Here is a 14475-nt window from a genome sequence, read left to right on the forward strand (position 1 = left end):
GTATGACGTTCACCTACGCGGGCTGAAACTACAGTCTGTGTACTGTACTTAGAACTGTATACTTGTTTGTTTTAGTCTGATGATGCAAATGGGGCAGTGGAAAATTCAACAGCAGATAGGCAAATGCTTTAGTATCTGTTCCAGACCCATCTGCCTCGAGAACCAATGGTGAACCACTGTTTCATGTTTTGGAAACAATCTTCCCCTTACAAATGAAAACGTGAACTTATAACATGAGCAATAAAATACTTACTTAATACAATACACTGAGGGGCTTTTGCTGCTACAGCCTTACTCTACAGCAGCAAAACCTGTAAAACCAAACCACTGGCTTTTGGTTGCTAAATGTTAGCAAGTTAACTAGTTAAACTAATTAAAAGCAATAGGTCAACATTTTCTATTATGGGAAATACGCCTATTTGTTTTCTTGCCAAAAGTATGACTGTAGAGCTACAGCTGGCATCCACTCAACTTAGCATAACTACTGGAAGGAGCTTGACTCTGTCCAAAGGTATCAAAATTCGTCAATCAGCAGCTCTTCTCATCTAACTCTTGACTTAACCTCAGTGTGTTCTTTGGTTTTCAGACATCTTTCAGGTCTCTCAAATAGGAAATATGGGGGGGTAACAGAGTGGCGTGACATAAAACACAAGTCGCCCACCAGAACTAAACCAGGGACATTGTGGTTGTGTGACTAAAACGCCCAAGCGTTTCCATTTGAGACAAGATTGCTGGTGAAAAATCAGTAAAATCAATGATTATTTATTTTATTTTATTGACTTCCTGCTGTGTTGACAGGAACTTGAGACAAAACAAACAGTTAACCTCACATCTAGACGTTTTTAACAGAAAACACGATCAATCCTTTGTTATCTTAGGTTTCTAAATGTCTTTCCGTTCAGTAATAATGATGCAAGCAAATGACACTGATCAGGACTTTTTGAAATTGAAATTGTTGCTGTTTTTTAGGACAACTTTATGTTGATCATTTCTTAAGGCAGGTTAACAGCTTGTTGTATTTGCTTTTAGCCAATTACATTTGAGAACCTCAGCCCTAATCCTTAAACATCTTGATAAAGAAAGATCTATCACCAAGATGCTCACATTTCCAACACTGGCACCCTCCAAGTTTAAGAAATACACTGCAGCAGTCAGCAATGGACACCACTTTCATTACTGAATGTCTAATAACCTATTACATCATGCAAGTTCCTGATTTTCATACGTGATGCAGAATGATTGAACTCTCACATTTTTCAGCCATCAATGCTGTATGTAAAAACATCCTTGGCCAAAACTGCTTCTTTCAGCTCATGAAATGTTCAAAGAGGATTGCTCCTCCTTGCCAAATAGCTTTCATGCACCCTTTCTTTATATCTCCTGTGGACTTAATTAGTGTAATTTTCTTTACTGAAAAGGTAAAATGTCAGTTGCTCAAAAATGCAGTTCAGTTAACGTAGCGGCACTAAAAATAGGTCCCGATTTGTCTAACTCTTGCATCCCCTTTTGTAGTCACTTACAAATCTTAGGCTCAATTCAAAGCTTTTACTGTGTAATTGTGCAGTAGCACAGAACTAGATGCCTATTTTGACATGTTATAGTTTGTCAATAAGCAGTTGTCGAGACATTTCACTAAAATACACAATGGCCATGTCGTGGTGGCGCTATAAGAGTGAGGGGATCACCAAAATCATTAGAAGTCATCCTCTGGGGATCATTAACGTCCATAAAATTTCATGGCAATCCATTTTAAATCCGTTTTAAATTTTTTGTACTGTTTGTATTTAAAGTGTATTCTTGCTGTAAAGCACTTTGATGGAAAGCGCTCTATAAATAAATGTATTATTATTATTATTCAGTATTTTTTGCGATATTTCAGTCTGGAGCAAAGTGGTGGACCGACCGACCCTAAGTTTACAACAAGGCAAACCATGTTCTGAGTGAATGGGAACTTTCTTCAGAAAATGAGTTTCTACAGGATATCCCGCAAATTGTCATTCTTTTACTTTTTCTTATAACTTATTATTCTACTTTATCCTGATTTATTTGATGTACCTACCTTTTAGTTCAATGTCATCCTGCTTTTGTGCCTCAGTCTGCCATTGTTTTGCACTGTTTTGCTTTCATTTTTCAATTAAGCTGTACTTACAGCTGCTTTACTTCTAACCCTATCATAATGTAACTGATTTATGTAACAATAGATGCAGCCATGATGTTCACAGTGATTCAAAGTTGTTCTCTACTGTTGTGATACAATTGAAAACCATTGCAACACATTTCAATGTATACAATAATGTATACATGTTTTGCAAGACATGTAGAGAACAATATTGAGTAAAGGCCTGGTCTAAAGCATGCACAAAAATGGAATGTCCTGTAATAATAGAATTTTTAATATATATCTATTAATATTACATCTGAATCAACACATCGTATGAAAACTAAAAAGTTTTGTCACATTGTCTAGGTTCACATTAGTTTTCTTGACAGGAAATGGTTTGTGTTAGAAGGCAGGTTGCAGCATAGGTCTGTGAGTTTCCTCTATCAACTGCTTATAACTTTGCCAAGTTTCTTTCATTTTTATGTTTTCTTCACACTTAGTGCAAGCAATATTTACTGCAGTTCTGAGCTACACGTTGCTACACATGTAACAAGTGCAGAATCAACGTGGTTTATCAAACGCAATTCTGTACCCAACGAATTTAACCCTTCTTCGACAAAGAGGTGAGTACAACCAGGGTTGTCTAAACTAGAGGAAGTTGTGGTGAGCTGTCTGCACAACAGTGTGTTGTATAGCAACCTAAAATAAATCCCCCACATTAATTGCCACCAACACAAACAGAACTGAATGTTCTGTCCAACACCCTGCCTGCACATTGATGCTGTGCTACTTCCACTTTCCAAACACAAAAAACCCATCAGACAATAAACACGTGAAGGTCCTTCAAGCTAAATGGGAACAATGAAACTTTAACATTTTATTCTACATGTTATTTTAATTTTTGCATGTTGATATTACTCTCTTTTGTGGATCGGAACATGTCTAAACGTGGCCTTGCTTTATTGTGCTCTTTTTTTTTTACATAAACATTTACATAAGCTTGTAAATTTGTCTATAACTAGACAAAAAATAAACTGCCAAAATAGTGGATACATTCTTTACTATAATAATAGTATAGACAGTATAGCATATTTATATAGTATAATACCATTTAAAAATATGACATATCCTGCACTAATTAAGGAGATTTTCCCATCACATCTGATTCAAAGTTTTGAATTGAATCCTCTCAGATAGTCTTCAGTTGTAATGTCTATGTGTCTGGGAAATTTAATTTGAGACATAGTAAAGTCATAAAGTTCCTTGCACAAATGTCTTCTAACTGCGGCTGAAAATTACACCACACAAAGAGAGAGGAAGTGTAAAGAGGTTTTTTTCTTTATTTTTCTTTTTGGGTTGTGTGTTCTTGTTCACTTAATGACGATGCTGTTTGAAGGACTCTGTTGCCATCTGGTGTTTTTGTTTTACCATATTATAAGGACACCACAGTGTAAAGACAGACAGTCTTCTGTGACAACAACAAAGGAGATTTGCATCACATTCAAAATAACCACACCCAAATGTCATTCAACTGAGTAGATTTTGTTTTTTAAGATATTTCAAAAAACTACAACAAGAAAACACAAAAATGAGACAGATGTTTAACAATACACTCACATATTTATTTGGATGTGAACTTTGTATGTTAGGATTGATATTTGCATAATCAATTAAAGTGTTGATAATACTTTACAATAAAGGAATTATTTTTATAATTAACTTCATGGGGAATATTAACATAATTAAAGAGATAAAGTATAATACAAGCCAAAATTATCTTGAGCTGCAACTGTCTACTGAATCACACAGGTTGAGAAAAGCTATTTCTGCTACACTTGGGATCTGGATTGTATGGCATAAACCTGTTATCCACACTGAAATCAAAGAGTGCCACAGCAGATCAGAGTTGGAGAGAAGTTTTCACGAGCCTTCGTCTGAGAGGCTGTCAGTTTTAAAACAGTCACCTTGAATCTGTTCTCCTCAGGAGTCCCTGATAGATGTCAGATTTTAGGAAGCGCGGGTAGCAATCCCTGGCCATCAGAGAGTAGATGAGCTTCTGTGCCGTATCAAACGAAGTCAGGGAAGGCTGGGAGATGTTCTTGGTTATGTTTTCTCTGGTAACCGCAATCTATGTTGATCTGGAATCAAACAATATTGCCCGGGGGCGTCTTACGGCAACAATTTTTATCATTCTCTATACTGTTCTGAATTGTGTGCAAAGTACATTTTTGAAGTTTTACCAGCCTAAAACACACAAATACACATCTTTATAGCAGTATCACTACAGGCCGGCTGAATTCAGATTATTGCATTTCAGTTTTGCAATTTTCCAACTTGCAGTCGTTTACCTGTCTGGGCGCTTCTGTTTGGACAAACTCTGAGTAGATCCTGTTGGCAGAGGAGATCATCTCTGGCACCGTCTTGATTTTTTTATACTCCTCGCAGGCGAGCCAAAAGAGAATGTTCTCCTCGCTGTACTCGGACTTCAGGAACTCCCGGAAAGCTATCTGTCCGGCTAGAAATCACAGGCGATGGTAAGCCGTTAAGAAACAATACATACAATCAAGTATATATGCATTATCAAAAGAGACTCTCACCTTTACAAGTGAGGACTTTGTCCACAGACTCACTCCAAGTTTCAACATCCCCCAGTGGATCCTTGGGAAAGCAACACAATCTACCCTTGAAAAGAGCATCAAGATCTATCACTAGCCCAGTTATCTGTGAACTCCACAGCACATACCACCTTCAAACCACACTGTCAGTTATTAAGCCTTTATATTATGTGTTATGTTGTAAGATGACTTATAAACAGTTCAATGCATTGAGCACCTGACAGCAACCTCACATTACTACAAGCTGCTTCAGAAATTAAGGCACAATGCAAAGTGAGACTTACAGTGAGTGAAAACCTCCTTGGTATTTTCCACATGGCTGCTGTAAGCTGTTGCCTGTTGAAAATGGTAAAGGCCCAATAATCAAATATGCAGTAACTCACTTTATCGCCATCTCCTCGTCCTCTACGATGGGAGACAGAGATAAGATCTTGCCAGACTGAAGTGTTGTTGTGATTGTTTGGTAGCAAAGGAGTCAAAGGGACTGAAAAAATCTAAATGACCTCCACCCAAAATGAATGGAATATATGGAAATCTGTATGCAAAGTGTTGTTGTTGGGAGAGACCGGGCATCCTTCTGTGTTTTCTGGAGGAGGAGAAAGCTTGGCTGTGATTTCAGCTGACCGCACCTGTTGTCCAAATCAGTGGTCATCATTAAGGTGTATGTAACAATATAAGGGTGGCAGATACTTTATATATATATGTGAACTGAATTAAACCGAATCATTCCAGATTACAGAATTCTTTAGTTTTTAGTATTTCATTCATCAGTAGGAACTATGTTTTTATGAGTATAATCAGGAGTATGGCAACATAATTGCCTGCTGTGGTGGCGTACTACATGACAAATTCATAATAATATTTAACTACAGGAATGAGCAATGGTCAGGAAGCTCTGGGGAAAGTTCCTGACCATAAACAAATAGCCGTAAACAAATTCACTATTAAGGAAAACTCTCGTCATGCTTCCATTTGCATATCTGCAGTGTTCCTATTCTCCAAGGTGACAAAAGCATAAACAAGCACTGATTTATTAATGTGTGTCATACTTCAGTTGATGTAGGTGATCATTAACCTTTGAAACAGAAAAGATTTTTAACTTGGACACAAATTGTGCATGTCTATAGATTAGTCGACCGCTTTTGCAGATCTGCATGGTCATTGGAATAAAGAAAAGGGATGATATGATAGATGAAATGTTAAGAGACAACAGCGGTTATTACAATGTATCCTAAGGGGAACCATAAGTGTGTACCAAATGCCATAGTAAGAAAATGTACCAAGTTTAGTACCAATCCATCTAGCATACGATATAACCTGAGATACTTCTCAGATCATAACTGTTGAAAACTGTGACTTGTTGGTGGTGCAACAGGAAAAGTCAGAGGATCATCACAGTAGTTAATATCTGTACTTGGCTCTGGAATATCTGTACAAAATGTCATATCTATCCATTCAGTGGTTGTCACAAAAAAAGTAAGAACCTGTTGGTGGCACTACAGGAAAAGTCAGGGGATTGCCAACGTCAGTGGCGTACATCCTCTGAGGAACAAAAATATATGTAAAAACTTTTATGGCAATCCATGCAGTAGTTGTTGATATATCACAGTCTGGAAAAAAAGTAGTGGATTGACCGACCAACTGCCACACAGAGGGGAACACTTTATTAAGATAAATCACAATGAGCAGACTTTACTTTCTGCAGTACATTTTGTCCAATATTTATGAGTATATTCTGTGTCACATATTCTTAGGATTTGAAATAGATCACAAGAACAATATTTCTGACTTGCCACTGCACAGCAGTAGAGAATATCATCACACAGTCACATGATCATGAGCTATATGTGGAGGACCGTCCTTCGCTCTTTTGGGTCTGTTGGGCATTTACAGGTTGTGTTGCACAGTGAATTGTAACACGTACATAATTTATTTATGTGTTTGTTTATTTAACAGTGGCATGGACAGTCAATGACTCTCCCAGAGTTAGTTAATAAGCAGTCCCTGGGCAGGCAAACCCACAAAAGAATTATGGCATCAAATGTTATAATTCAGACAGGGATACAGAGAATACAGTACAAATTGCATCAAAGAATCGTAAGTCTATCAAGTGCATTTAACCTGCCCTGTCGACCTTCCTGACCACTGCTGGAGATATGATGGGCCAAAACAAACCAAGAATGTAAATCACAACAGGTGATGGAAAACACCCAAGCTGCCCCTATTTGCATGTGCACCAGGTAGAAGAATTTGTTTTTCAAAAAAGGCTCCGCCAGAAAAAATATTAGGACTGCACTGGGGAAGTGCTGTCTTTGTGCACTCAATTCAAAGTACTTAAGATGTTTTGTCTTATTGTGGTTAATTATTTTATGTTCTTAAATCAAACGTTATTTTGAGTGGTCCATCCAAGGACAAAAGGGACTTCATACAACCCTAAAAAGCCTAATTTTGTAAAAGAGCCTGGCTTTGTTTTTATACTCACATCTACAATGAAATGCACTGATCCTCACTAGGGATACAGCAGTGCACTTCATACATGTACCAAGTTGCAATGTTTTCACCATACACAGGGTGGCATTGTAGTCCTCTCCAGCCCCCCTGTCTCTGTTATACAATGTCATCGTGTGTCCACTCTGAAATTGACACCACTTGTTTTATTAATTTGATCATGAATGGGGGTTTGACCCTTTTCCTGCAGGGTGGTAGGTTGGTGTAGGGTGCATTTGTAACACAAAAACTATTTGATCTAGATTTCAAACCCCTGAACGTAGATTAGTACATGTGCCTTTGATTTAAATAGAAACAATCTCATCTCTTGCTCTCAAACTTGTATCGTGAACAGCGTACAGCAGGGACGTATATCCACAGTGCAACCACTGAAACTGATATGGTGCTGACAAAATATTTTTGTGGGTATTTGTGTGCTTGTGTGCTTTTTGTGTGTGTGTGTGTGTGTGTGTGTGAGGGTTTGTGTGGGTTTGTGTGTGTGTGTGTGTGGTGTGGGGTGTGGTGTGTGTGTGTGTATAGGAGATAGGATGGGGGTGAGGTGGGGGGTGTTGTATGTATGTTTTTTATTGTGCCCTGCCAGGGTACTGCTGACTAGCCTGTGGCTAACTCTGGTACAATGCATCAAATGGTAACATTTGTGTTTAAAATTGTACATGGTCCCTAAAAAACAAATAAAATACCTACAAAGAAATACCTCTTTGAACATGTCTCTGTCGGTCCAATGCTGCTGATAGACTGTAGAGTCCTTATCACAGAATTGAATTGAATGATATTTAATTGTTTCCCCACAAACAATCGTGCCCTTTAACATGGTCCCGACACTTCAGTTGAAGTACGGTGTTTAGAACGAAGGGTACAAAGTCTCAACTTGAGACTTTTATTAAATGAACGCAGACTTCCTTTTTCAGTTGCACTAAAATGTTATTCAGGTCTGTAAATATCATTGTAGGCCAACAGCATCAAGTGCAAACATGTTTTTAAGGGGCAAATTTCACAACTCCATATCTGAGCCTCGGAGTCAGCAAATCTCTTACAAAATGTAGGTCACCTACAGTAGATAAAAAAATGTCCCAATTTTTTTTTCTCCAATTTCCCATTTGTGGTGTAAAAGTTTGTATGCAAGAGGCCAAGAGTGCAAAACTACTGACAGACATTGACATAGATTGAGGAATCTTAAAAAGAAAAACCATTTGTTTGAAAACATCTAAACTCCACTAATTAGACACCATATAATACACATCTTTGTTCTAAACTCCTCTTAGACTGGTGTTCATCTTGTTTTACAAGCCTCATGTCTCCAGGCAAACTGCTTTCTTACTCTTTTGTTTCCCTCTTTGCAGCTCTACAATGCATCTTTAAGTTGTGGATGATTTCAGAGGCTTTTAGAGTTGACTTGAGTCCCACATTTAAATACCAATGGGAAAAAAACAAGAAATCTGCCAGTGGAATTCTTAGCTGGCAACTAATCTTAAACTGTGATGAATTTGGCAGGCCAGCTGAGCTCCTATCTTTGTTAACACGCTATGTTTTCCCTCTCTTCTTTGACTATGTGTGTGTGGACAACAGGAACTGCAGCTTATGGCACTGTGGATGCATAATTAATGTGAACTGTAAAGTATTCAATACCGTTTCTTTTTCGTAAAATTATAGTAATCTGGGCTGAGTTGGACTCCTAAGGCTGCAACACTGACATGTGTGTTAATAAGATAAACCAGCGCTGTATGTACATGTGAAGCTTTATGCTGTGCAACTGTAATTAGTGTTTTTTTACTCAACAGTTTGCGGGACAACTCAGTGGGATCACTGGCAGTTTCCAATTAATCTGTATTTGTTGTTATAAGAAGTATAGTTCCTGCATACATATACAGTAACATGAATTATTCTGTGCTAGTGTGGTTGCGTAATTGATAAGGACTATTCATTTTTCAACTATTTGGTATAAGAAGCTGCACTTGATCACAATTTTCCCACTAGTGTATTATGCACATATGCCTTCATTTGACATATTTAGATGTGGACATTCAAACTAATTAATAACACCAAATGCCTCAATAAAACAGCTTTTATAATAAAGTGTTTATTTGAATTTAGTTTGTACATTTTACAACTTCAAGGCAACGTATGAGCATAGTTATACATAAATTATATTGGATGGTCGCAAACTGAAAAACAGCAATTATAGTTAAAATAATATCATAGTAGTATTCAAATAAGATATATGCATTTTCTGTGTTTGAAAATGGGATACTTTTAAATTCGTAACAGAAATGAGAGCTATATATCCCTCATTAAAAGGTTTCAGTACTTTGCAGTCACCATGGCTGCAAGCTTTCATTGCAAGTTAGTCTGGAAGGGGTTGGAGAGTGCAAGAGATAAAATTAAATTATGTAATAGTATTAAATTATGAATCCATTTTAATGAGATATGGTCAAATTAGCTTGTATGCAACATCAACTGTAATATATGGTTTTATAAGGTGCTATTACTGGATTGGAAGACAAAGCAATTGAAGTGTAATGTGACAGAAATCAGCAGAGGGGCCTCAGTGTGTCAGTAGCATGGAGACACTTCAGCTGAGATTCTGAGATTTGATCTCTAACCACCCCACTCTCATTCAAGTTTAGCAAGATTTAAGGAAATATAAAAATCATCAGGAAAGGTTCAATCCACAAGGAGCGCAGTGTCTCCAAGGAAGAGAATGGATATATTGTTCCTCAAGTGCAAAGTGAGTTATCTGGATGTATACCATGGTCACAGAGAATCCTCAGCTCTGATTGGCCAGAGAGTGTCCATTATTTCCAGATATCCACATGGCTCTGACGTAGTGGCCTCATAACAATTCTGAACATATGTCAGCTTTTATCCTGCTATGTAGTAAAGTACTTACAGTTCGACACCTTGGGAAATATGCTTATTTGCTTTCCTGCCGAGATGAGTAGAAGAAAAAGATTAATACCACTCTAATGTCTGTATGATAGATAAATAAGCTACTGCAGTAAGTTAGCTTAGCTTAGCAGAAAGACTTAAAATGAGGGGAAACAGCTGGCCAAATGTCCTTGAGTGTTTTCATCACTGTGGCAACCAGCAAAGGCCTCAGGAAGTTATTGCGCCAGGGCAAAAAATAATCAGGCACATAATCCTACCGTAACAACGTAACACGTGCCATTTCTACTCTCAGGTCTTTGCACAGATAAGACAAAAAAGATTTAACGTGCACATCTTCAGAGGTGCTAAGTTGGTTTTGTAATCATTGCCCAGAGCCAGTCTTTATGCTAAGTTAAGCTAACCACTCAGCCATAGCTTTGTATTTTATAGGCTGGAGAGTGGTATCAATCTTTTCATCTGTCAGCAAGAAAGGTCAAACTATTTCTTTAAATTGTTAATTGTTGGCAAGCTGCCATATGTAAAATGGATAATCCACTGTGATGCCTGTGGTTATAAAAAATAACACACTCTTCTGCAGAAGCAAACCTTCTTCAATAAGCCTCTGCACCAATCTTTACATTTACAATTGCGCTGCAAATCACAGATCATTTCATTATACAATAATCTGTTTCACAGAGTGAACAATCACGCCTGCAATGTTACCACTACCAGGCCGAAGGTTCAGTTGTGGCCTCGCCCCTGTCGTTGAACACACAGGACCGTGACCTTCTGCGAAACATGGTGGCCCCCGGGCCTTTCCTCCTGGTGAGACGCAGATAAATGTCAGAGTGGAGGAACCTGGGGTAGGAGTCCTTTTTCATCAGGCTGTAGACTTTCATCTGGGCTGCTTCAAAACAGCTCTTTGTGGGCTGCGCTATGACCTTCTGAATGGCCATCTTGGTGTTGTAGTCAATGTTGACCTGAAAGAAAGGAAATTAGAACATAATGAAAAATAATGCAGATCATCTAGATACCTGACATCTGTACTAAAGGAATGCCACATATAATAATGTCCACTTTAGTCTAGATCTGAATGTATGATTTAGGCGTTTGTGTCCGGAGTCAAATAAAGTTTAAACAACACAATAACAGATCATGAGTTACATACAGTGCCTAGTAAACGTGTTGAGAGTACGTCAGATAGTGACGTGAAGAAAGGGAAAACTCCAAGGTCCACATTGGGCGCAGTGTAAAGTGGAGCCACTTGAAACATTGGAGAAAATCAGCATCTGCATGTTTTTTTAAAGATTACACACATGACATCATATGTGAAGTTTCATGTTTCCGTCAAGATGCTTTTCGATGATTGTTCTCTCCTCAAATTCTCGGATCTGACAGCTTTTCTAATGGTGGAATCATGTAAACCAAAGCTGAAAAATCTGTATTATTTATTGCCCTGCTCTTTTTTGTGAAAGATAAGATTGAGACTTGATAAGGAGAGACTCTCTGTTTTATTGGAACCGAGTGACTTAAAGCTAATTTGAGTATAAATCTCCTTCAAGCAATCACTGCCACACATGGATATTGTCACAAAAATGGATGCCAGTTGTCTGGTGCCTGCTTTTGTGAATGTGATTTATCTTTAAACTAGAAGCTTTTCTTTAAAAGACAAACAGCAGTGAAGCTTCTCACACAGCAGTAAAACAGCTCTCAAAATATGCATGTGTATCAAACTGTAACTCTCCAGCCATCAATATTAAAGGTCAGATCCATTTACATTTGTATCTCTCTGCAAATCACTCAAGCTGGTACACACTTTCATGTTAGTGCAGCATGCTCCATATTTACACAGACATTCATCTTTGACTGAAAGTGTGTGGGTGATGCTCTCTCCAGTTCTGCAGAGGAATGTCAAAACCTCAAACCAGACCCAAAACTCTTAACGGTCAGATCTGCTGCAGACCACAAAAGCATATCGGATGATGGTCGCATCATCCTCACCAAGCGAATGGAAACTTTTGAATCTGTGACTGTCTCGCACACACAAAACCCGACTTGCTTTGCAGTAGTGCATGCACTAAGCAAGCTGCTGCTCCTAACAATTGTTCACAAAGGTCAACCTGCTGCAGGCTCATGACTATGTAGTGCTAAAGAATTTGTAATAATCCACTGTTAATTTCATACAATGACATTAATATATCAAACATCCAACAGCACTCAGTGACAAAAGAAAAGCCAAAGCAAATGCTAAGCTAGAGGGGTTGTTTAAGCCTTTGCAGCTCCACTTTACAGCCTGTTACGCAGCATTTCATCAATACAGTTAGTGATAAATAAAAACATGCCACATCATACCTCTTTAGGGGCATCTGATTCAATATAAACCGTATAAATATATTTGGCTTTGGACAGCAACTTCGTCTCCGAATCAATGGTCTTGTATTCTTCACAGGCCAACCAGAACTCAATGTTTTCTTCACTGAACTCTGTCTTGAGGAACTGAGAGAAGCTTTCCAACCCATCTAATGTAGAGAAACAGAGACAAACACACACTGTTGGTTAATAGGTTGACACAATACAAAGACAGACTACTATTCAAAATTGGTATTTTCTGAGCCTGTTGGGTAAACAATACTCAAAGGCATAGATTTTCCATGACTTCCTCATGCCAAAGTCACAAAAATGGCCTCTGATGTACAAATAAATAAATTATATAGAACCCTTTAATAGTTTAAACATACTTAGACAGTATTATTGTCTTTATGATAAAGCATGAACCATTCCCAAAGGAGCACATGCAGTGGTTTACAGTGTTTCAGTGTAGCACCAAAATGCAACTTCAGAGCTTATGAGGAAGTTGGACAGTTTCTGGATTACTGTCCGTGCAAACAAACATTAAAAGTTGTAGTGAAACTACCACTGCTTTCCCCATTAACTATTATTATCTTTAGCACTTCTTTACAGTTTACAATTCAAATGGAGCAAACTGTTTTGGATGGCAATTCGACTCAAAGTTCTTGAGAGGTTTTGGGCATTAATCTGACCTGAGTGCTTCAGCAGTTCTTCAAAGGAGTCGCTCCATTGCAAAGCTGCCTCTGGTGAGATGCTGAAAAATATCAGAGATACGGTCAGCCCTTTCCTAACAATGCAGCAAGAAATGTTTTGGATTCTTGTGACACATTGAGATGCCATGTTTCTATAAGTGTGCAATGAGTCATGGAGGGTGCTGGAACCGGGGTTAAAAATGAATAATACTTGTCAAATACAACATTGCCCGTATGTGAAATTAATGGATTTTGTCTCACTTGCTGGGTGTCGTATTTGTCTTTTTATGGGGACTGACATTTTCATGAGAGCCTGACTTGGTGAGAAAAAGGCTTAATCGGCTCTTCCTCTCCTTGTCTTTCTGTCTGCAAACAGGAGAAAACACATCAAGTTCCACAAACTGTCAGTAAACTGCAAATATGGCACTGTTCCTCAAATCAGCAACTTATCAGAGAATTACTCTTCAGTAATCACAAGATGGGCTATAAATGACTCAACATATTTGTGGTCCAATTCAAATTGCAAGACAAGTCCCCCATTGTACATGTGAACCAAAAGGCAGCAGAGACTCATCGACATCAACAGCCATACATGGTGTCAGCTGTAGTGGCTTTGTATTATTTTGAAAGACAACATAGCTATGATGCAGTAACATGCTGTTTTTGAGTAAGATAAGACTTTTCTAAGCAGATAGAAACTATTGTTTCTATTCTTCTCATGATAAAAGTTGCACTTCTCACGTTTGTGACATCTGAAATTATTTTATATATATATATATTATATATATATATATATATACATATATGTATATACATATATCAATAGATTCCCAAATGAAGTAAATATTTTAAACAACTTCACACACCAACCTGCTAGTATCGTCCTTCATCTTTGGTGTCTGCAAGTCTTCTGGACCAAACATTTTAAAATACGCTTCCTCCTTTGGGGCCATGTAGTTGAATTGAGGAAATAGAAAAAGAAGTGTCTCCATGCTGTTCTGTCTGTAGCTGGTGTGCGAAGCGGTGGGACAAAAATAGCTCTTTGAAATGTTTTTAACCCATCACTCGATGATACACCTCGTCTTTTATAAAATGCTGCTCGCATTTCATTTCCCATACCTTTTGCTCTACTTCCTGTAATGGTGTAACCACTTACTGCTAACAGCTTCATCTGTGAAACAGAAACCCCCTGGGTTCAACATCCTGTCAACTTTTTATTTAGAAATTTGAAAAAGACAGATGGCTACGCTCAGTCAAGAATTTTTCTTTTGTTTGTTTTTGCTTGAAGTTGTATCTTATAGTTGTACAATTACATATTGTACCGAAGAAATTATGACCTAAAATC

The 14475-nt window shown here is 37.9% G+C and overlaps 2 protein-coding genes across 2 annotated transcripts; both read right to left on the bottom strand.

Annotated features, from left to right (window-relative positions):
• Positions 1 to 3523: 3523 nt before the first annotated feature.
• LOC116699421 (regulator of G-protein signaling 21-like) lies at positions 3524 to 5399 on the bottom strand. The gene is given in 5 exon segments (XM_032531967.1): positions 3524 to 4220; positions 4222 to 4239; positions 4450 to 4616; positions 4699 to 4778; positions 5100 to 5399. Coding segments are annotated over 5 exon segments (435 nt in total). The 5' UTR covers positions 5111 to 5399; the 3' UTR covers positions 3524 to 4061.
• Positions 5400 to 8862: 3463 nt separating this feature from the next.
• rgs18 (regulator of G protein signaling 18) lies at positions 8863 to 14264 on the bottom strand. The gene is made up of 5 exons (XM_032531966.1): positions 14001 to 14264; positions 13392 to 13496; positions 13131 to 13192; positions 12442 to 12608; positions 8863 to 11069 (listed from the first exon to the last, which is right to left on the bottom strand). The coding sequence occupies exons 1-5, from the start codon at positions 14120 to 14122 to the stop codon at positions 10815 to 10817; spliced, it is 711 nt and encodes a 236-aa protein (XP_032387857.1). The 5' UTR covers positions 14123 to 14264; the 3' UTR covers positions 8863 to 10814.
• Between the last annotated feature and the right edge of the window lie 211 nt (positions 14265 to 14475).

Source organism: Etheostoma spectabile, chromosome 12 (assembly GCF_008692095.1).
Source record: "Etheostoma spectabile isolate EspeVRDwgs_2016 chromosome 12, UIUC_Espe_1.0, whole genome shotgun sequence".
NCBI lineage: Eukaryota > Metazoa > Chordata > Actinopteri > Perciformes > Percidae > Etheostoma > Etheostoma spectabile.

Coding starts and splice junctions, on each gene's coding strand:
- rgs18 (XM_032531966.1), bottom strand. CDS start 14,122: ATGGAGACACTTCTTTTTCTATTTCCTCAATTCAACTACATGGCCCCA. Junction 13,497..14,000: donor ATGAAGGACGATACTAGCAG/GTTGGTGTGTGA, acceptor TCCTGTTTGCAG/ACAGAAAGACAAGGAGAGGA. Junction 11,070..12,441: donor AATCAGATGCCCCTAAAGAG/GTATGATGTGGC, acceptor CCTTTCTTTCAG/GTCAACATTGACTACAACAC.